At 32.9% G+C, this 24,617-nt stretch overlaps 1 protein-coding gene across 1 annotated transcript in view; it reads right to left on the bottom strand.

The window, feature by feature from the left end:
• ADGB (androglobin) overlaps positions 1-24,617 on the bottom strand; it is a 118,152-nt gene that overhangs the window by 59,355 nt on the left and 34,180 nt on the right. The window contains 5 exon segments of the mRNA XM_032183873.1: positions 5,855-5,885; positions 13,506-13,650; positions 17,881-17,971; positions 18,801-18,975; positions 21,608-21,699. Coding sequence (XP_032039764.1) covers positions 5,855-5,885; positions 13,506-13,650; positions 17,881-17,971; positions 18,801-18,975; positions 21,608-21,699 — 534 coding nt within the window.

The raw sequence follows: 24,617 nt of genomic DNA, 5'->3' as shown, positions 1-24,617 counted from the left end.
GAGCTTCCTGGCTCCATACAGAAATATAAGAAAAAAATAAAACAAGCTGCTTACATACATTGTATGCAAGAAGTGACACTTCCAGCTATGAGAAACTGCTAACACTGGGTTTTACAGTGAAGATATAATTTATGAAATAAAACTATAAATAAATTTGAAGCAAATCTTAAGAGCTGCTCAGTATAAATTATTATTTTAAGACTGACATATGGAAGATAATTTCAGAAAATAATTGCCCGTAATTATCATATAATTTATTCCTTGAACAAATGCAAATACTAATCAAATACACAGGGATGTAATGTAAACATATTATAAAGTTAAACCTGGCAAAGATCTTTAGAAAAAGGCAGAGCACATTGAAATTCAAGAACTTGATACTGCCTAGAACTCAAACTACAAAGATTAATGCTGCAGTCAAGACCAAGAGGAAAAGAAGTAACTTGATTAATCAGTTAAAACACTCAGGTATAGAAGTAATACTAAAACATCCACTGCAACAACAACAAATTGCAACAAATAAAAGCAGATGAACAAGTAAGAGCAAACCAACATAAAAACTCAAATAATAAATATAAAAAGGGAAAAACGAAAGAGTAGAATACAAACACAGATTAGCAGAGTTTATTAAACAAATCCCTATTTTTATGGTAAGAAAAAATTGTACTGCATGACAATCTCAGAATTATTAGAAAGAGTAAAGTTCTTAAGAAATTGAGAAGACATTTCTAAGACAGTTAACATCAAAAGCTGTCATTGGTTTTGATAAGTGCTCATTATTTTTCAAGCTCTGGCTTTTTACTGAGGTGCTTAAATGTAAGTCAAGCTCCCTCATCAAACTGACTACATTTTGGGTGCTGACACATTCAGTATCAGGACACTTTTTATCTGGTTATTTGTAGTCATGTACTAGCTCTTTAGGAGAACACACAAATTATGAATTCAAGGGACTGCTAGCCAAATACATGATAATACTACCCTGTAAAAAAATGTTCAAAATTTTTCAAAATTGAAAAATATTTCTCTGCTTCATTTATTTCTTTATTTATTTATTTGTTTTGTAAAAAGCTATAGACAAACTGGTTTATGGGAATAGATGTACAAAAATGGAAGTTTCCCATTTAGAGCAGAAATTTCAGAGTCCTCAAAGACCCATGTGATCACCGATTCTGATGCAAGGAAAGGATATAGAGTCAAAGATTGGGAAAAGGAGAAGAGTCAGCCCCTTTTGGTGGTGGACAGTCTGCAATACAATTGGATTATAAGTACTGAGCAATTTCTATTCTAAAACAATGCTATTCAGCAGCACAAAGTTAACACTATGAGGGGGCAAACTCATCAATTTGTTGTACAAAGGGTAATGAAAAGAACTATTTTAGTTAACTAAATATGACAACAAAAGAATGAATTTCCTACAATGCTGTGCTGATAGCTGAAGAATTATGTTCATCTCTGCTCCTTGCATTCCTATATGGGGAAAATTATATGGTAAGTAATCCTCTGAAAGTATTTTATATTGTACAGACACAAAATGTGTCAAAAAGTCATTGCACTTGTTACCTTGTAAATACTCTAAATTACCATGTGTATTTTAAATTATTAATGCTATGTGTTTGATAATGACCTAGACATATGTAGATATGTATAGACAGAGTAGTACGGAGGTCTGAAAAAAAAAATTATCCAAAAATGTTACTCTACCATCATGAACAGAATATGTGTATCTATTACACCATTTTAGCTATTATTTTGCACAATAAGATATTTTGCTGATGATTGTAAAATGAGAGAGAACACTACTTAAACATGCTCCAAGTAACAATATAGAGAGGTCTACAACAAAACACAGAAAGCAACATAATGAAAGAACATAAATTGCAAATGCATTTCAACCATAAAGAAATGTGAGGAAATACTGATATTCATTCAACTACATTTTTTAAATTATTATTATTATTTATTTATTTATTTATTTGCTCTGTCATAGATTCTCACAAAATCACAGAAGGCCAGGTTTGAAAGGACCAGACCATTAATGAAAAAATCTGCTGGGACAAGGTGCATTAGTCCCCTTCATGTGTGCAAAGAAACTGAAATATCAAATCTGAGCTGCCTTAAACCAAATTACATTTTCATTATGAAAAAAGCATTATATAATACTGCAAAGCTGAAAGCAACTCCAGCTACCAACTTCAATAGAACATCAAATTCTAGCCTCTTTTTCGGAAAATTTAAAGATTCTCCACACAATCAGAGAAAATATCTAGAAAATATTCTACATCTGAAGTGTACTACTTCGATATATCTCATATGTATAACAATAATGTCACACTGAATAATTCCAGCATGTTTATTTGAAATTTCACTTTCTGATCTTATCATTTCCAGACTGTATTTTAGTGTCATCATGTTTCTGGATAAATATACTGGAACAGCAAGATTTCTGTGAGATAACATATAATCATGAGAATAATGTGATAACATGAATGAGTTACATTAGATTCACTATCTGCACCAACAGCAATTAGGAATCATAGAAAAGCACTTTATCTTGTATATAGCTGCTTTATGGTAAAAACAGAGCAGATAGAGCAAGTGTAAATTTGTGAACATTCATTTTATTACAGAGCACAATTAAGTGTAATTATATGTTTTAGGACATTTTGTTGTTGTTGTTCTGGCAGATTTGTAAAGCTATGATTTTCTACTCAGGACATTCGAGAGAAAGACAGTGATGCACCATATTTACAACAAATGTGAGAGGACAAAGTTTCCTAAAAAAAAAAAAAAAAGGTAGTGAAGAGCAAGAAAAGCATTCATTTATATGTTTAAATTTGCTTGTAAAATAGCACTGCCCTCAATAGGAATGCTTGTCAAATCTGCTGTAAGTGAAGAGAAGGAACTTTCCTGACATCAGACTGTCCATGTATTCAGCTGTCTGATGACCTGTAACTGAGCTCTGAAGACATAAAGTTATTGGATCCTCATTCACATACTTTGCACACTTTGAAAAATTTTTAGGAATGATAAAAACATGCATTAAAAATCCTATACTGATAAATAAAACATTTTAAATAAGATTTCTCAGTTTCCCTCAGTCTTGGTTCATGATTCATGTTCTCAGACATTATGTGGAATTGAAAGTCTCAGTGAATCATTTTGGAATAATAGGAAATAACCCTCACAACGTACAGTGCATGACACAGTGCAAAGCATTAAACCAAGATTTATTAGTAAGCCTTCTGTCCCAACAGTTTTTTCTTTTAAAATGATTTTTTTGAAATGGGGTTTGTAAATAATTAATTAAGACATTAAAAGAGGTGTGTTATTTAAAAAAAAAAAACAATCATATCACCTAAAGTGTGCATAGAGCTCCGGTCTTTGAATCCAGTAACGATTATTAACTATATAAAGACGTAATAAATGGATTTTACATAGAGAAATGACAACACACAAGTGGAGATTGTGAGGAAAACCCTAACCTCAGCACAGAGGATTTTGTTACAGTAGTAATGTGAATTATTAGTATTATAGGTCAGAGGATGTAAACATGTCCACTTCCACATTTTCCTCTGTTATGCTATGAGTGTACGAACCTCATGGAGAAAGCTGTCCACAGCTCTCTGTAGCATGAGAAAGTTTGTTATAAAACAAAATACAAGACTATCGTGATATTTTGTGGACATACACAACATACCAGTATAGGTATCATAGAGATTTCTCAACTCCTCATGATGTTTGCTGATAAAATTTCACAACAAAACAAAAAGATCTTCCAGTAGATGATAGATGCAAAGTTGATCGATTTATACAAAAGAAGAGCAACAATGGGAGCCATCTCTAGATTACCTAAGCCACAGCTTTCTCTCTTCTGGCTATTTTGGCTACAAGAAGTGTTTTTCAGAATGCAGCATGCAAAGATTGTAAAAAAGACTGAGGGATTTTTTTCCCCAATGGAATTAAAAATATATTTATTTTTTTTAGATAACCCTGCATTTTCTTGTTCTTTCAGTTTCAATTTCTTACTTTTGAAACATTTAAGAAGTATCTCATTCATTCAGGATATGTTGCTGAGTGTTGATGAAGATACCTCACTTTTTAGGATTTTATCCACTTTAACAGCCAACGGTCTGATTTTTACAAATTTTGAATGATAACTGTTAAAAACTTTATCATGTTATTACTCTAGCACCAATTTCTACCATTCTTGAGTAGATTTTGAATAAGCAGAAACGACAGCTATCTGGCTACTGAGATGCACTAGCTTCAGAAGCAATTAATAGTGACAGCTACAGAAATACTCCAACATCCCAACATATTCATGTCGGGCTTTAAGGAGACATCTACTGCAAACTACTACATTTCTATTGAATTTTGGAATAGAACTAAAAGAGGTACAAAAAAAAAAAAAAAAAAAAGCTGTGAGACAATAGCTGAAGAATTTTATTTCCATCTCATTAACTTATAGAATTTTATACAGTGAGATTTTGGTTCTATTTACTGGAAAGATATTAATAAAAATCCTATATAGAAGTCAAAAGAAAAGATATTCAAGCACTACAGCACTAGAAATCATTAACAGTTCTTAAGAGTATAATGTAAAAATTGTCTTTTACCTGTACAGAACATAATGATTAAAAGCTATTTATTTGTAAAATATATTTATTAGTATTTATTAATATAGGTTTTGCAGGATTGACTCACATTTGCTTCAAGATATTTAAAAATCATAAATGTATTTTCAGTCTTCATTATGCTTTAAGTATGGCCTAGTGTTTTTTTGTGTGGTTGTCTTTCTTTATGAGCTTATCTTGTATCCTATTTTGGAGTTACTAGAGCTGGTTGATTGGTTGCACAATTTTCCAGGAAATGAGTTTAAAAGTTTAAAAAGCCATGAACATTCATGTTGTGTGAAATTGCTGCGGTTAATTACTCTAGAAGCTAAGAAACTGTGTACATGCTTTAATAACTGTGAGGTTATTTATCACATTTCTTAATTACTGGAAGAAGGGATCACATTATTTTACAGAGAACAAAATCAAACATCTTTAAAACACTATGTTCTGTCTTTTCCCCCCGTGAGAATCAACATTCAGAAATGCTTAAAAAGCAAAGGTGAATTGGACAGACTTCAATAGAGACTAAATAGGTGAAAACAAAACAAGTATTAGTATCACATGTGTGAATCCTAGTGTAAGTAAAGCATGAAGGTTATTCACATTTCACATGTTCTTCTGCTCTGGGATTCGCTTTCAGGACTCTGGTAGAAGGAAGAACCCTATCAGAAAGTGTTGGAGAGGTTTGTTGTACATCAAGCTTATTTGGTCACTTCACTGACAAAGAAGGAACATAACTTCTCCCGCCAACACTGCTAAAACGTTCACTTAAAAAAAAAACCAACAACTTATATTGAAAAATAACTCAGTATTTTCCATCTGCACACTCTTCAAACACTAATCTAAAACCATAGCATTTATTAAAATTGAAGTTGTCCTTTTTTCTTTTCCTTTTCTTTTATTTCAGGGAAAAAAAAAAAAAGTACAATTAAGTAGAAGTAAAAAATAGTGATCAGAAGAACAGCTCTGTGTACAAAATCCAGTATATTTTACTGCAGAATAACTTTGCAGTGTGTAAAGTGTATATTTTTCAAACAATTCTTACAAGTCAGGGATTTTTTAAAATACCAATCTGAAGATTTCACTCTATGCAATTACACCCATTCTTTGAAGTCTTTCTCTGTAAAACCAACACCCATAACAACATGACTGTTCATATTCTTAACATGAGGGTTAGCACCAAAGCCAAATGATATGAGACTGGCAGAAGTCTGAATATAAATTTCAAACATACTTACTTTCAGTGGGGGTCTCTGCATTATGCTGATCCTGAATGAAAGAAAAAAAAATATTTTAAATATTTTTAAAGAAAATATTTGCTTTTTGGGCAGTCCTTCCTGAGCTGTAATAAACAAGCTAGTAAGTTGTCTCTGAGGAGAAGAGAGGGAGAGAGAAGGGGAGAGGGAGACAGAGAAGGGATGTTTATCTAGAGAATTGCATGTGATCTGGAGTCTCGGATAAAAGATGTTCTGTGTGCCTACTCCTATACTATTAAAAATGTTCTCTGTTACCACTTTTCTTTGACTATAAGTTCTATTCTAAGAACTAATTAGTTCTATTCTAGACCTGATTCTATCCTATTCTAATTTTCCATTCTTGGAGAGTATATAGAGAGCTCCTTTTTCTAACAAATGTTTCTTACTGTGCAAGTGTACTAAAGTGGCAATGGAGACAGCATGCCAGATTGTTATAGCATCTTCAGTTTTGTATCAGCTGTACAATACAAAGTTACCTGCTGTTTTTCTTTTTCTTTTCTTCTTTCTCTTGAAAATCCCATTTTCAAGCTCAAGGAGCTGGATTAACATGAATACAATATCTGTGTGCACTAAACTTAAAATCCAGTTAGCCAGCCTTTTGGAAACTCCATATTCCATTACACTATTAATGGGTTAACTGTACTAGTATTACCTTTGTAAATATTGAAGTCTAATAACACTCCTGCAAACAACTTTGCAAGTTTCTTTTCTTTCCACCTAGGTCACAATTATACCTAAACTTTGCACATTGTCATTGTGCAGTAACTTCAGATCTGCCTTGACTCTCCTTATTACAGACTTTCCTTGCCCACACAATATGCAGGAACCTGTGAATGCATCCTTAGAGGAAAGACAGGGCTTTCAGCTTTAATTCCTAGCTGCAATAAAATTCTTCCTTCAGCATTTTACAGCACCTCCACAGTCCCAGAATAAGCTCTGAAATCTCACCACTGTCAAAATTCTACGTGCTTTATTTTCTCTGAACTAATTAAAGGAATGAGCTGAGTGAATAAACTACAGATTTAAGAGTCTCTGTCCCAAAATAGTATAAAATAATAATACTATGTACAATGTAACTGCAGTATTTTCTTTATTAGAAGAATTTGAAAGGCTTATTATTGCACAGTAAAAAATCTAAAGTTTAAATCTTTACTTTAAATCTGATATATATTTTTATAGAATGTTCATGAGTCAAAGCTCAAAAGAGATCTAACATAAACAGCAATTAAGACTAAAATACATAGATTGTTGAAATTTTTAACTGTTGAACAATCTGGTAGTTGAAACATTACATCTTACATGTCCTTTTTAGATGCATTTCTAGCTTTTCTAAAGCAAATGAACTGAAGAGGAGACAATAGGATTTTCCATCTAAGGGCCTCTGTACTTTAGCTCCTCTTTCCAAATTTCTGTATGTACAACTGTACAAAACAGAAGACAAGCTGTGATCACCTGTCACAGTGCATTCACAACTCAACATTTGGGTCTAAAAATCTATAATTATGCATGGGCTACATATCCTCTTTAGACTGTGACTTCAGAAGTACCCGTGCATACAGCTGTCTTTTATTCTGCACGGTAGTCTTCAACCTGCATAGTCCCAGAATTGCCGAGTTTTCTGTAGTAGGAGTTGCAGGGTCAACTTCCTTTTCTGGAGTACAGACATAGTGTAGTCATAAGGCGCCTGCTTCGGTAATGGTATGGGATGTGTCCATCTACCTAAATCTCAGTGGTACTGAGATGACTAGGATTGTTAAGGAAGTTCTCGTGCCTCAGCTATAGCATCTAAAATACTCGCATAGAAAGAGAAACTAAAGTAATTTTTCTCTTTTAATGAGCACACATTATCTGAAGGGCCAAATCTGCTCTGCCATAGTATCTGATAAAGAAGGAATTTAAAGAAAGACTTGGATCCTGCTGTGAAATATGAAATGATGCACAGAGATTCAGGAAGAGTTTAGTTACTTATTGTTCATATCAATAGGAAATCTAAATGCAAAACGTGAGGCAAATTTGCCAGTTAACTTAAAAATCTAATTAGTTGTCTTTTAGGTTTTATAATTGTTCACACATAGTTGTAAAAATAATTGTAATTCATAGATTTATATCTATCTTATTCATTTCAAAGATTAATTTGTATAGTTTAACCTCCTAACATTAGCTATGTTGTTATTTTACTCAAATGCATAAAACAAAAAATATTATAAAAGCTATCTGATATTTTTATAAAACAACTATCTTTTTTCTATTGTAGAAAAGACATTTAAAAAAAAACTTTCACACCATTTTTTCTGGAAACAATCTTCTTCCAAAAATAAGTTACTTGGATATAATTGCAGGTGAAACAATAAAGCTTCAAAAACATCATTTTTAAGGCAAAAAAAAAAAAAAAAATACATTTCTTAAGATCTTGCCCTGTGTTACATTTTTAGGTTTGATGTTGGCCTGAGAGCTGTATCACTAAAGCGGTTTAAAAATAGTCACTTGGACACATTGTTTTTTGCCTGTTCCCGACTTACTGTTTTCTTTAAATGTGTTAGTTTATTTTTAGCTGTGTTGTGGAAGGTAACAGAGATGACTTTCAAAAGAAGGCAGTGGTACAAATGTAAGAACAACTGCAAAGTTGATAGATGTGCACAGACTGAGGTACAGAAATGGCTTAAACATACTGAATTACTAATATCCAGTATTATTTTCTTCAGCCTCTGATATTGGAACTGTCCCAATCTTTATAAGCAAATAGATATTTATGAGCCTGTCAGGAAGATTTGCTATACCACAGATGTCCAAACTGAGTGTTCAAGTCCCTTTTTTAACTCAGATGTATAACATCCCATGTATATTTTATTTTTCCTTAAAAAATAAGTTGTGAGTTTTCACTTTGTGCAGACTGAAATTACTTTCCAAACATTCTTAAAGAAATTTGATTTTTTTTTTCTTTTTCTGTCTAGCCATCCTGTAACTCAACACCAGTTCGCTGAGTTTAAGAGACCTTAAAGAACTATGTGCTAAGAAGGATCATGATGAGGAGACGAAAAAGCTTGTTATGACATGAGTCTGGGAAATTTACAGGTAACGTGAAAAAAGCACAAACTGAACAAGCTAACTAACTAGACTGACATCAGTTGTGAAGCAAAAGATAAGTTGGAGCTTGTATACATAGGGATTACACTGAAAAATAAAGTATAAGCATCAAAGAAAAAGTGTACTGTGATTAAATTACTAGAAAAGAATGGCAATTTTAATAGTTCTGTTATAGTAAGTAGCATTGCCAGAGAACTTTATATGGAGGAAGCCATGAAAAAAAAGTCAGAGTTCTTAGGATTTCTGGCTATAGCAGTCAGGTAGGTCCATTAAATTATTTAATAGCCATTGCAAATTCTGATGTGAAATATATTTGGACTAGGCTTTTATTGCTTTGTTAGCATTCAACATTTCCTCAAAGAGAAGGTAAAAATATTTATTTCTAATGAATTTGCAGATAACTTGTATTAAATAATTCATCTCAATAAACAATATTTAAGTAGGATTCTGAATGAGAGAGCTGCAAGAAAACACTGTTCTAGGATAACCTTTTTCTCAAAAGAGCTTGCCAAAATTACTGTTGCAGACAACTGCAATACATACTATGAAAATTATGTATGAGGGCCGTTTTTTGTTCTGTTTTGTTTTATCCCCAAAGGTAGATAAAATGAATGAAAATGAAAGAAAAAAAAAAAAAAAAACTAAAATTCTGAAAACTTTCTAGAACTGGCAGGTATTTATTTCACAAATAAATTTTTGCAACCAAATAGAACAAACCAAAAATATACTTCCAAATGCATTGCAATGCATCTTGCATACATAAATACAAAAACAAGAACATAAGTATGTTCTTGTTGAATAAGAACAAAAAACAAGCCCCTTAACTGGGCCCTATTTTATGGAATTTTTAAAGAAATATTTACAAAACGCATTTTCTGAATAGCAGTGTGATTCAAAATCAATTTAACTACAAAACCCAGATATTTTAAAGGATTTTTTCCTAGGAAACATCCACAAAGCTTTAAGAACTAAAAAATCAGAGGGGACAGGAAAATCAGGAAAACAAAAAAGGTGTTTGAAAAAAAAATAATTGAACATTTCTTTTATTTGGCATAAGTAACCTTGAAGCATGAGAAATAATGCCACATCTTTCAAATTAATATTCTTCAGCGAAGGTATGTCTAGCTCCTAAAATTTTATCTTTCAATTTTCTCTATTCTCTGTTTCTGTGACAACAGACCCTAGGAACAAGGAATCAGTGATGTAGCTCCATATGCTTGTAGAATCACAGAATCATTCACGTTGGAAAAGACTTGTAAGATCATCTAGTCCAACCTTTAACCTAGTACTACAGTCCACTACTAAACCATGCTACTAAGTTTTAAATCTACACATTTCTTGAGCAACCAGGGTTGGTTACTCAACCACTTCCCTGGGCAGCCTGTTCCAATGCAGCACAACTCTTTCAGTAAAGAATTTCTCCTATTGGAAACCTCCCCCGGCACAAGTTGAGGCTATTTCCTTATCTTATCACTTGGTGCTTGGGAGATGAGAAAGATTTCCACCTCGCTATAGGCTCCTTTAAGGTAACCCTGCAGCATGATAAGGTCTCTCCTGAGCCTCTTTTCTTCTAGGCTAAACAACCCCAGTTCCCGCAGCCACTCCTCAAAATAATTGCTTTCTAGACCCTTCACCAGCTTCATTGTCCTTCTTTGGACAGTCCAGCACCTCTTCATTGACATTGATTTAAATATGCCAATTTAAACTTGCTGATGATCTGGCTCAGCAGCTGACATATTAGATTTCCATCAAAGCATAAAACTGCTCCATCCCAAAAGTTTTACCAGATCTACATCTCTATTAAAGCAGGTCTCTCCTGAATATCAAGCACACAGCTTAAAATTGAAACAAAGTTATTCATGCTTAATATAACAACACGAAATTCAACAAATTAGCAATTTCGTAGAAGTAGAGGATATTAAAGTTTCTCTTTCAGTTTTTGCTTTTTTAAACACTAATTGATTTTAAATCAGACAAACAAGAAATGATTTAGATGCATATTGTTGTTTCAAGTTTTAAGAATATGTAAAGAAAGCTCTTCCATAATGAATTTCCCAAAGGTATTCGTATAATTTCTTGATTACAATGTTTAATAGGTGAAATAAAGAAGATTGCTCTGCAAGTTAAAAACTTTATTTTCTTTTGCAGTCAGTTCAAATGCAGTGCTACCTACGTACCACAGCTATTAATAGGCACAGTATTTTTCAGCTGAGATTTAAACTGAGGCAAAAGTAAGGTTCAAATATAAGCTAATTAGCTGCTCATGACTTCTTACATTTCATGTCTGAATCAGATTGCCCTTAGACTGTCACACTCTTTTCTTCTTCAAACCATTCTATTTTTTTATTTTTATTTATTTATTTATTTAACCAATGTCTCTCATGTATTTTCTTACTTGCCCTTGACTCTCCTTGTTTGAATGCTCTACTGTGACATACCAGCTTTCCACACTCAGAATGGCTCTTAACTCCTGAACTAGAGGAGAAAGTCAGTGACATTCTAACTTCTGTGACATCCTACTTCTGTGTTCCTAGTACATAAATGTCTATTACTTTGCAATTATCTAAATCTGTATTTGTACAGCCATAGAGACAAAAGTAACCCAACCAATAATTATTATACTACTTACAGCACCTTTTTACCCTGCTACTTTTGTAATGATTTTTGTAAGCTGCAATTATTAAAAAGACTTCTAAAAGGCTATGAAGTACTAATTAAGCTATTATTTGTTTCTAAAACATACACAAAATGCAAAATAGACAAAAATATATTCTACTGCAAAGATTTCTCTTTCACTGCAACATTGTCTTATTTTTAAATACTAAATACCAAATAAATACATCCTCACACAGATACAGTTTCTAGACACAATATAGATATATATAGCAGTTTAAAACACTGAGTTTCAGATCTGAAATATAAAAATGTCATTATACTGTACTCTGAAGAGTAAACATGTATATAGGTAATCCAAAAAGCACACAGAAAAAAATATCCCTTTACTTGAAAATTTACAAAATAAATTGTTACTTCCCTTGTCCATGAAGATACTTAACACTATCCTCAACAGAAGTTCTGTGGTCTTCAAACACATTTTGTAACAAACCCTACGTCAACGAAATACCACAGATATTATCCCCATGTGTATTTATCAGTTTGTCCCAGAAAGGTACTGCAGAAATTTTGAAATTGGATCATCTTTACTACAAGATTGTAAAGATCAGCACTTTGATGCTGTTTTTTCCTTTATGCAGCACTATGGATAAATATATTTTATAGAGTCTCTTAAATTATTTTCTATACTGTAATCATATTGAAAGTAAAAACAAAACAAAAGAAACAAGTGAAAAAAAAATATAGAAGAAGCACTCATTCTTTACTTGTGACAGAAAATGAATGTGAAGGGGAGAACTGTAGCAAACATTTAGAAGTTGGGCATGCTTCTTCCCCATCTTCCCCCAGATATAATTTGTTTATTAAGTTGGATTCAGATTTTGAGAAAGGCATTTGTTAGGCTGGCTTCTCCCTCAGTTTTCAGAAAGTCAAAGAGAAAAATGCTATCAGATGCTCTTACAAGTGGTGTTTGCTGCACTAAGTATGAAATTGAAGAGATAATGGCACTGACAATTTGGATTCTTTTGTAGGTGTTGTGCTAGTAAAATGACATCCGTGGAGCTCTGTTTGTTCAATCACTTGAATGTTTCTGTCTCTGTTTCTCCATGCTGCAAATAATTTTCCTGTACAAAATATTTTGCATGAAATAGTGTAGTTTCCAGAAAGTCTCTGTTTGTAAACCTCCTTTCTCCATTCAGGACATAAGGTTTAAACACTACAAGTAATGTTGTTTTAGACCCATATCTATAAAACAGACTTTAGTTGTTTATATAAAGAACAAGGTACAATCCCTTTTTTTTTTTTTTTTTTTTTTTTTTTAAATGACAACAACAACAAACAGTGGTTAGATCTGAATTCATCCTAGTAACATTTTACTGACCTGGGGTAAGATTAACCTTATTCATAATGGAAAACTACAGTGGCAATATGTACCTAGTAATTTCTAGTGATCACCATTTCCTTTTGTGGAGGCATTTCCTTGGCCAGCTTGGCAAACTGTGCTCAGTGTGCTATCCCTAGTGAATCTGTTTGAAGAAATTTGGACGCAACCTGAGAAAGCACTGAGAAATCCTCATTTGTGTGAATTTATAGTGTTAGCAATATTACTTTGATAATCTAAAGAAAGAAAAAATCAAAAAACAACAGAAAATAAAAGCATAAATATAAGTTTAAAATGGAAAATATTAGTAAAGGTTTCCCATACATCAATGTAGCTATAAAGTGGAATGAACAGGGAATTTGCTTAAATATTGTGGGAAGTAGCAGATAGCTTACTAAGCTAAAAAAAAAAAAAAAAAAAAAAAAAAAACACTATATGTTATATAGTATATATATGTATATTTAAGAATCAAACATTTTCTATTTCACCTTTCACTATCCTTTGCAATAAAAAATTAGGTCAAATTAAAAAAAAATATATAAAGAAAATTATTACCTGAGAATAATCTTCTGCATTTGAATGTCTCTCACTTTGATTCATATCCACGTTACTGTCATTTACATTACCAACATGTTCAGTGACAGAAGGGAGCTGGGTCAGTGAATTAAATCCGTTTTTGATGGTAGACTGTGGGAAGCAGCTAAATAATAAAAGAAAACTCAGACACTTTAATACATATATTTGCTCTTGGTCTTTGTAACTACTATTTTTAACAGAATTTAAACAGAATTCTGTCAAAATAATTTGTACCTCCTTTATTTTTACAACAGAGCAGCACAAAAAGTACATACACATATATTCCTCATCATTAGTGGCTTGGCACCACACATATATCTATGCTTGGCTAATTAACTAACCCTAAAATACAAAACCCAAGCCAGCTGAGGAAAACTAGATGGTAATACCAGAAGTGAATAAATTTCTATGGCCCATAGACAGGGAAAAAAAAAATACACACACACACACACACACATATATATATTTGTGTGTGTCAGAATAGTCTTTTTCTTTTTTCTTTTTTCTTTTTTTTTTTTTTTTCTCCTCAGAAATCAGTCTCCAAATGTACCAGACAGATAAAACATGTGATAATTAAGTAAACCTTTGTAAGGCCAACTCTTGCTGTGGTAGATGGAAGCTCTGCCTCTAACTTCAGTGAAGGCAGAAGAATGAAATATAGAAATATAAACAATTCTTTCCTTGTCAAGCAAACTAGGAGAATGAGATCAAAACAATGCTGCAAACATGACAATTAGATGTGAGTAATTGTGTTATGGCAGCAACAACAACAACAAAAAGAGAAAAATGTAAGTATGTGTTACCTAACTCTTTTCTTAAGGACTGATATAATTAAACATCAAAATCTTTAGCAGTAACGTGTCACAATTATCTTTCCCTTGAGATCTTCAAAAGTTTTATTAGAATAAAAGCAAGAGATTAAAAACAATTTCAGTCCCAGTTGTTTATCTAAGTCCTTCACCTTATTTAGGCAGCTATATTACTTTAACAAAATGTTAATTCTTGCTATATATTCTTCTTTTCTACCTGTTAATTAAATCACAGAAGATGAAATTAGCCAATTCTCATGGAAACTTAGAATATTACATAAACCTTTCTTGACAAAACAGGGTAGGTTGACCATGAAGGAATCTATTGAATATGAAAATAAATATATAAAATAACATACAAACATGTTTGTAATGTAATGTATGTTAACACAAAAATAAATTAATTAAAAATAAAATAACGTCTTAATTCTTATTCTCTCATTCTTTCAATAATGTATTTATGCATATTGCTTTAAGCATTTTTGTGTGTTTCTACTCCTACAATTTGAAAACAAGTAACATAGCATATTTTAATCAGGAAAAAGCAACTAAATCAGCAAAACAATGATTTTCCCTGAGTATTCCAAAATAATCCAAGGACATTTTTTTCATGTGCAAATGCTGTTCTTCCAAAAACATCTTACTGGCTTATTATCAACCCAACCAATCACTGTGATCAAAATGTAGTACCTGTCAAATATGCATTTTTTTCTGATTACTTAGAGATGCATTTAAAACAAGTTTCATACACCTTAAATATAGATAGGTTCCAAGCAATATACAAATTGGACTCAGGCTCAAGAGAAGAAATATCAAAATAACATAAACCTTTTTGTGTTCACTTAGTATGTCATACATTCAGTGTGTCCTTTTTCAGGAGTTCAGTCAGAATAAAAGAGAGATTATAAAAGAGAGATTAACTGCTAATAATTTTAGCAGTTGCCTAATGAATGCTCATATCATAACTTTAAGCCTGACAGTAATATGCAGTAATAATGCAGTGAGTCAAAGAGAAAAAAAAGAAGAAAAAAAAAAGGACCCGATAACCTTAATGGAAATCATTTTTTTACTGTCAGCAAGAAAGTGTTAACTTTGAATATTGAATATTGACTAGAAGTCATGCATGCATCAATTTCTGAAACTTCTTCTCTGAGAGTCCTTGTTTAAAGACCCTGGTTTTCAAAGGATTATACAACTTCCAAACAGTCTTTAATACAGAATATTTACACAAAGTTAAGTATTGAGCATGAACAGATCCAGCTACACTCTCAGGCTGCTTGTAACAACTATAGTAAAAAAAAAATAGCATTAGTTTTTCCAACTCTGTGAAGTCAATAAAAGTACTGACATGCCATTAAATGATTTCTTTGTTATGTACAAGAAATTAAAAAAAGATCTGTAGTTTTAGGCAAAATTTTAAAGATGTTAAAGAATATTCCTATTTGTAGTGGAAATGACCTATTAAATATTTTACTTTTTTTGGCCCCCTAATTACAGAAAATTACAAAATATTACAAAATACTTTAAAAAATATTATAAAAAAAATTACAAAATATTTTGAGGTTAACATAAAATCTCTGAATTAAATAATAAATTAGACTTTGGGTATTTTTCAACGTATACTTTCACTAAAGATACCTCATCTACTTCCTGGCTGATATATCTCATATGAAGAAACAAAAGAAAATGGGGATTAGATTTTTTTTTTTCTCCATATAATTTTATGCTGAATTTTATACTCTAATTTAGCAAGATGGAAGATCCTTCTATATTCTTCCTGAATTACGGGAGAAGTAAAAACTGAAAAGAGATTCAGCCACGTTAGTTCCCTCTGATAATTGGATGTGACTGAGTCAACAATTTTCCAGAAAAAATCATATATATGATGTAATAATGGAGCCAGAAATGAGCAAGAGACTAACATTAAGTAACTGTTCAGTTAGGTGTTACACTGGCTATCTTTGACACATGCAGATTATGAACTTTACAACAAAAAAATAGAATTAGAAAAAATACAGCCAAATTTTGCAAAGGGAGTTGCTAATGTTACGAAATTATTCTATATAATTTGTTGCAAGGCCAGATGAAAAAAAAATGCCACCGTTTCATCAGGCTTTTTAAATGCTCATTAATATTCAGAAATATAATTTTCAATGATTTGTGTCTAAAAAGAAACCTCCAAGAAAGCAGGAGAAAAGAGATATGAAATTTTTACACACAAAAGACAACACCGTAGAAAAAGGTTAATGACAATATATTCTGTGACATGAATCAGATGAAATTGCCACAGTTCATTAAGCAATGATGGACAATAAAGGTGTGTATTACAGATCATGTAATGGGACCAAACAAAACTGTCTGTGAAGGGGCTTGCCCCAAACTCCTGTTAAAGAGAAAGATGTTCTCCCACGTGCCTGGTGACAGGACGAGGGGGAATGGGTTTAAGTTGAGCCAGGGGAGTTTTAGGCTAGATGTTAGGAAGAACTTCTTCACTGAAAGGGTTGTGAGGCACTGGAACAGGCTGCCCAGGGAAGTGGTGGAGTCACCATCCCTGGAAGTCTTCAAAAGACGTTTAGATGTAGAGCTTAGGGATATGGTTTAGTGGAGGGCTGTTAGCGTTAGGTTGGAGGTTGGACTCGATGACCTTGAGGTCTCTTCCAACCTAGAAAATTCTGTGATTCTGTGAATCAACCAGAGTTTAAAAAAAAAAAAAAAAAAAAAAAAAAAAAGGGGGGGGGGATCATATTCAGGAAAACTTTTGAAACATGAGAAGACAGCTTGGAAAGACAAAAGGATGACGAAAATGTGCAATAGAGAGGAGAAACCTTGGACTGGAAACAGCAACAGACAAACTGGTTTGTCACTGCCTGTAGCTATCCCACTGGTGTGACAACTCGTGCCTAGGCCAAACAGCGTGCTGCCAATGGTTATCCTATACACTGAGCTTTGTGTATCCAGCTAGGGGACTGTAAGTACAGGGTGTGACCATCAGGGACCAAAAGAGTAGCCTTTCTCACCACCATGTAGATTAGCAGATTGTAGAAAGCAGCATACAAAGCCTAGAGCACTCCAACTTCTAAAGGAGCTGCGCATACACAGAGGTGAACCCGAACCTGACGTGTGTGCACACAGGGGACCCTGCACTCCCAAAGGAGAGGGTGTGCTTGTAATCTGTGATGCCAGGAGGGTGCATATAACAGTATGTGTATGTCTGTGTGTTATTAGAAGTTTTAGGACTAGTTGCGGGAAAGGTTTCAGATTTCTTTTTTTCTTTTTTTTTTTTTTTTTTTTTTTTTTTTTGAGTTTATTAACATTTTGTAAGTGGTTTGTCTATTGTAATGCTGATATTGATCCTAAACGTACAGTTCACTGATTGCCAAATTATTATGTGACATCAATAGAGTGCTTTGATCCTGATGTGCTTTAGACTACATGAACTGATCTTTTTTTTCCTGTGACCCAAATAAAAATAAGCCATTGTGTTTTTACAGTGAAAAAGACTAAAAAAAATGGATGTTGGTGCTGAAACTATACTGCATACTTACACGTCTTTTGGTATTGTGATAGGGTTCAATTTGTAGTTCAAAAATAGGCTAGCAATCTCGATATATTGTTCAGGTTTCTTTATCACAGGCTCTGGAAAAAATAAATATATATTCATAAGAAATATTTAATACTTAATTGACAGATGATTTCCACAGGGGATTACTCACCCCTAAATAATTATACAAAGACTTCAGGAAATAATCTCCGAACACCATGACATTCACTTGAATAAAACAGAAAAACTGGGGTGGCTTTAGGTGGTGTATCATGAGCAAATTAAATGCATAATTCTCTGACTCTCAGCTTGCAAGATATTAAAGGTGTGTTTAACCTATATGTAAAGTTATCCAAAATAGCTCAGAACTGTGGCAGAATATTTTGCCTTTGATGATCTGTTTCCTATGTCGGCATCTTTTGCTAGCTTGAATATGAAAGGTTTACAGGCATGCTATCTCATGTTATATACTTAATTTCATTATGCAGTCTAGACTAGGCCCAGAATAAGTTTACTGTTAAAACTCTGAATAATTGCAGAAGGGCTAGTCACATACTTTAAATATTCAACAGATGTTTAGAAGCGTTCATGGCTCTGCCTCAGAGCTTCTGCACTACTCTAATAATACTCCCTCTGAATTTTCTCCAGTACAGTACAACTTTTTAGCAACAGATTAAGACATTTCTCAAAGCATTTAAGAAATAATAGAGTAATAGAGCTAAAGCAAAGTATTACAGAAATGAAACAAACAAACAAACAACAACAAAAAAAAAAAACAGAAAAAGAGAGAGAGAAAAGAGAAAAAGTAATCCATAATGCAGTTCTATTGAAATTATGCTAATAGATGATAAATATGTGCTTGAGAACATTTATAATGATTAAAATGTAATTACAAATTTATTTCAGAGGTTTGTGTAGACAAACCTTTAGGGTCAGATGACGCAACACTTTTCTTTTTCTGACGGAAACGTTTCCAGCGAGGAACTGGTGGTGGCTGTGGTGGTGCTACCAGAGGGCAGGACCTCGTTCTAGTAACCAGGACAGGATGGCTATATATTTGTGAAAGCCCATATTGCCTCAGATTCTCCGAAGAACCAGCCTATGAAACATGGAAAGACAATCTGACTGGGCACAGCTCTCCTTTCTCATTGCCCCTCTCTCTCAAAAAACAAACAAACAAACAAAAGCAGTATGTGCACAGAAGCATCTAATGGCTTAGATAACAAAAGAAGCAAGAACAGTTCACTTGACAACATTATCCAAAAGCATTCTATATAGGATCAATATTCACCATAAAAAGCAAAATTGAATACTTAGAAGTGTCTACCTATATTTTAATTTCAGAAAGATTGATCACTTCTTTGAATATACAATCATATTCTTGGGTGTCACAAAAAGCGTAAGTGAACCAAAGTGTCCAAGTAAGGAAACAACACTGACAACATTTTGCTTCAAATAAACATATTTAAAAGTACTTTTTTTTATTTATTGAAAAATAATTCGTGCTGAATTTATAAATTAGTAGGATTCTAAAAGTGACTGGTGTTTTAGATAACTTCTGATATCTTCATAATGTAATATCATTTTGAACAATATAATTAAAGTTAAGCTTTTTACGTTATAGCTAATTAGACAACACACTGAAGACACAACAGTTGATTCATATATACCAAAGCCCTTAGCAAAGGACTTAAGAGCAATTTTAGTTGTGGACATTGAGTGGTGCTCTTCCCATTAAAACAATACTGGTCTCATATGAAAGTCTGTTATATTTTCTCTGTTAAATGTTCTGTTTCAAGATTTGTATATCCTTACTTTGTTTTGAAAAATACGCCTTCTTTTCACTGCTAGATAAATCACCTATAACATATTTCTTTAACCCATTCATCAGCTCAGATTCTGATTGTACCTGTTCATCATCAGATGGTCCCAAGGTGGCATAATTGCAAGCACTGCAGAAGAGACTGTGGTTGTGATTGTCAGAGGTATTTAAAGGGAGAGGATCAAATTAAATGCTTTAAGGTACATAAGCGATATATTGTCCTCAGATGATCTCTGAATTTATAAAGATATTTTACAGGAGCGGTGACTATGTACACACACATTCTAATAACTTAAAAATGCAAGCTAAACCATCTGAGATTGGATGGATATTGAAGAGGGCCAGTTCGGTGCTGTAAAGGAGAATTCATCAGCTGCTGAGCAGGAAGCATAGTCACATAACAGAAACTATTGATTTTTTTTTCCATCTTGTTTCAACAAACTTAAGACAATTACGTTTACTACATAAATCCAGGGACATACACACTAGAAAACACAGCCAAAATGGAAACAGAAAAAAAAATCTGGAGGATAATTCTGGCACAAATAAAATCAATGACAAACCTTCTACTGAGTTTCGGAAGCAACCTTTATCCCAAACAATTACTCCTTTCTCCAAATTATAATTATTTCCATTGATATAGTCCCTACCAGACCCCCAAAGAAAGCTTGAAAATGGGCTTCTTCTTTCTTTTTTTTAAAAAACAAAACAAAACAAAACAAACAACAACAAAAAAATAAGGTCCACAAGAAATCCATTATACTTCAACATTTAATTTCTGTCAGCTTCCATTTTCTTATCAGTCTTTACTGTTTTAGACATATAGATTCACCTGTCTCATCCTATATGATCTGTCATGCCTCTTTTTCTGTAATCTCTAACAGACTGTGGCCAAGTCCAAGACTCAAGGCCTTATGTGGCAGGAAGGATGTAGCCCCTGTGTCACTGTGTTCAATTTGGTTTTGGATGACTAATATTACTTACTACTAGCAAAGAGACAGCATTGACTGTGACCTTGAATTAAAATAAAATCACAGAGAACAACCTAATCTTCAAAATAACACAAAATGAGCTGCACTGAAAAGGGGAAGGGGAGGGGAAAAAGAGGAGGAAAAGGAGGAGGAGAAGGAGAAGAAATTCAGAGTATTAAAACATAAGACGTGCAAACTATTTTTTTATTTTTTTTTTGAAATTTCTTGTCTTCATTCTGTGAAGCTTGCTGGTTTTCTGAGAAAGAAGATTACATTTTAATGTTCTACTTATGTAAAATGTGATTAGAATGTGACTAGATTAGATTATTAGCTAAAATAAAGTTAGCTAATAATTATCTCAAGAAAGCCCACTTTGGTATTTAAAATAATTTTCTGCAGATTATAAGTAGCTAAGTGGAAATTTAAGCATTGCTTTTACTTCAGCTTCTTGAAGTGCTAAACTTTCTCCAGCTGCTTCCACCACTTTCATCACCAATGATAAAAATGAATATAAACATGCTATTTTATACAGAACATCATAACAGAAAATGTATGAGATAATTATTTATAGCCTGAAAAAGAAAAAAAAAAAAAAAAAAACACTAAAATTCATGTTGTTCAAGTAACCCTTAAAATAATTATTCTTTCCTTTCAGAAGTGTCTCATGATTCATTTTCTCATCCATGCCTTGTTACTCAGAGACTTCAGCACTTGAAATCCAGAGGAAAGTGAAGTAAAACTAAAAATTGAGTGTGGTTATGGTAGGATGTCCATAATCTAGGCATGAAAACCAATTTAACTGATAATCATTACCTGGTGATTGTTTTCCTACACTATTATTATTTATTATTATTATTTACAATGTAGTTGTTACAAAAATAAACATTCAGATGATACAATATATAATGCATTGTTTTCCTGAGAGTACAGAATCTTACCATTTGATCTAACGAAAACACCTCCGCTTCAAACTGTAATGGAATAAAGTCAGCATATACTGCCATATCTGGCTGGGTTCGTGCAGAAGAACCTAGGTAGAAAACATTAACAGGTCTTGGAACAGGGTAAGCCATAAATAAACATTGTAGTTCCTTCCCCTAAGTTTCTCTGCCTTGTTTCCATTTTTTTTTTTTCTTTGTCTGACTCAAATTCCATTCAAAACAAGAGCTTATTGTAACGTATTCAGAAGAGAAGCCATGGATGTAAAAAGTACATTGTTTTAGTCCCTGTGTATTTAGATCATCAACTACTATTACATATTTTACTGTTTTCACAAAAATGAATAACAAAAGCTACAACATAGAAATGCAGAAGTAGCTCTTGCACTTGTTCTTTTATTTTTTGTCAAATTTTAAAAATACTAGCAAAAAGGTCCTAGTACACATCTGGACAGCTGAAGTGAAAGCATACCAATTGGCAAGTAGTAGGTAAAGACTTCTCAAAAGTGAAAGCAAAAAATGGTTTTGCTGGCAAAACAATGAAAAGTCAGAGTTCTCACTACTTCTACAATGGTATAAAGACTGAAATAAGTAGTTTGAGAAACAGTGGTCAAAAAACAGGGTTGCTGCTCTTAATACTGTCAAGGAGATGGAAAAATTGAGGTAACAACTTTAGAAAGTGTGCGGGAGTGACTCCCTACACTTCATTACCCCTAGAAATCCCTTGCACTAAGCAACCGCTCAATCTCATACCTGTATCTGCGAAAGAAGCCATTGGTAAAGAAGCCATTGGAAAGTTAGAGAATCCAAAGCTGTTTGGCTGACAGACAGTACACAAATGCCAAAGGAAAATTAAAAGTCTAAAAAATACAGTATTAGAAATATGGGTCTGTGGTTTGACCTAAAAGTCTGCTCAGGAAGAAGCATCTCTGCATTTTTCTTTAAACATCCAAGAAAGCATGTGCAGACAGGATTTCAATAGAGTGGTTGTGATACTTTTCTGTCATCAGAATGTTTTGTCTTTGTTCATTTCAGTTCCACCTCAAATATAGGATAATTATTTCCTATTTTTACCTATGTTTACTGAGTACTCAACTGGAAGTTGCATTAAGAATAGACATCTGTGAAATGGAAATACAAAGGAAAAAAAAAAAAAAAACACAAAAAAATAGAAAATGGAAATGAGAAGAAAGGAAAACAAAAGTTAGGCAAGTGTCTGAAAAATATAATTTATCAGGCTTTTAAAAATACATTTATTTACAATCTTGAAAAAAAAAAATTTATTTTCAAGACAAAGCTTTAAGCTTTGTCTTGAAGCAGTAAAACATCTCTGCAACGTGAATATTCTTTTAGGAATTCATCTTCTCAATAAAACATAAGCTTATGTTACAGTTACTCTCTACTGGATTCTTAGTATTTCTCTCTTTATGCTTTTGATAACTATTAACCACAGCTTGTGTTAGCTGTAATTTTCAATTTATTCAAAAGCAAGAATACAATCTAGGTTGAGTCTCAGTCCTTACTGACATATCTGCTCTGTTAAAAATACAGCAGTAGTATCCATGATGTACCACACATTACCGAACAGTATATGCCAGAAGCCATACCAATCTCATTGCACATGAGAAGCATTTCTCACACATGGGTATTTCATGCATACCAGGTATTCCCCATCTGGAGAATCTATTTCAAATTGATAGCCTTAATAAAATTACACTATCAGATGAAAAATGACATAACATATAGTACAACAAAAAGTTAGGTTCCACAAAGCCTATTATTTATATCCACCAGTGTAGATATAAAGATTTTGCACTGTGTTGTTAAAGATTTCTGAATCCTTGTAGGTGGTTATATTTTACATCTGCAGCACTGCAAACTCATTTACAGAGTGTGATTGCTACACCATCTGAACAAATACTTCAGCCCCTGGAAAAAGGGAGAGTATCAATGGAATCAATCCATGTAACAGTCAGTTAAAAAAAATGCCATTTAAATCAATTAAGTCAATTAAAAAGAAATGCCAAGAATGAATATTGTTATGCTTTATAATCATTCTTGTTTTTATAAAACAAACAAACAACAACAACAACAACAAAAAACCATAGGCTTTGAAGACTTGCAAATAATTTTCTCACTATATCCCTAAATTTCTCTTAAATATTTTTGAGTATCATACAGGAGCTGATGCTGAGTTTTACCTTTCAAAACAGTTTGGTTGGCTTTCAACATTGTTCTGTTGAGGTGTGCAGCTCATACACTAACCCCTGCTGCTGAGTTGGGCATGAATTAATTTTGCCTATTGGAGAGTTCTGTTTAGCCTTCAGAAAAGTGATATAGGTATTCTTCATAATTAAAATATTACATAAATATTTCAGAATAATAGCATGCATTAAAAAAAAAAAAAAAAAAGAACAAAATATTAGGCTCTGGTCCCCACTTATAAGTAAAAACTTTTGAACTGGCAAAAGGGAAATGCAAAAAATCTTTATGGATATTTTAATGTGTGTTGCGTATCTCATTTACTCTGATGATTAACATTATGGGTTTACTTGTAAAACTAACATTTTTTAAACATTCTTATAATCTCCCAGCACTTCTGTGAAGTAGAAAGTGACACAGAAAATATTATTTCTAAGCAGACACAAAGAGCTAGTTTGTAGAACAAATTCCCAAATACCTGGTTAGTGCCTTTTAAAGTAGAATAGTATTCCATTTCTAGAAGTTCCAAAATCATTAGAAAAATTGTTAGTCTAGAAACCATAAATGGAAATTGGAGTGGTGGCTCATTATAGGAGCAAGAGGCTACATAACTCACACCTTACCATCATAAAATCTCTATGGAATGCATGGACTCCCCAGGTATGAAAGTAGAAATTGGTTACTAGAAGAAGAGGCTGAACGAGTGGAGAAATGAATTGTCTGCAAAAGCATCCCAGGGACTGGCTGGCTACTGACCAAAGAGCTGGTTGCTTGCAGGAAGAGCCCTGGCTGATCAGGTGGAGGATTG

Source organism: Aythya fuligula, chromosome 3 (genome assembly GCF_009819795.1).
Source record: "Aythya fuligula isolate bAytFul2 chromosome 3, bAytFul2.pri, whole genome shotgun sequence".
In the NCBI taxonomy this organism is placed as follows: Eukaryota; Metazoa; Chordata; class Aves; order Anseriformes; family Anatidae; genus Aythya; species Aythya fuligula.
This window is presented reverse-complemented; position numbering and strand designations above follow the sequence as displayed.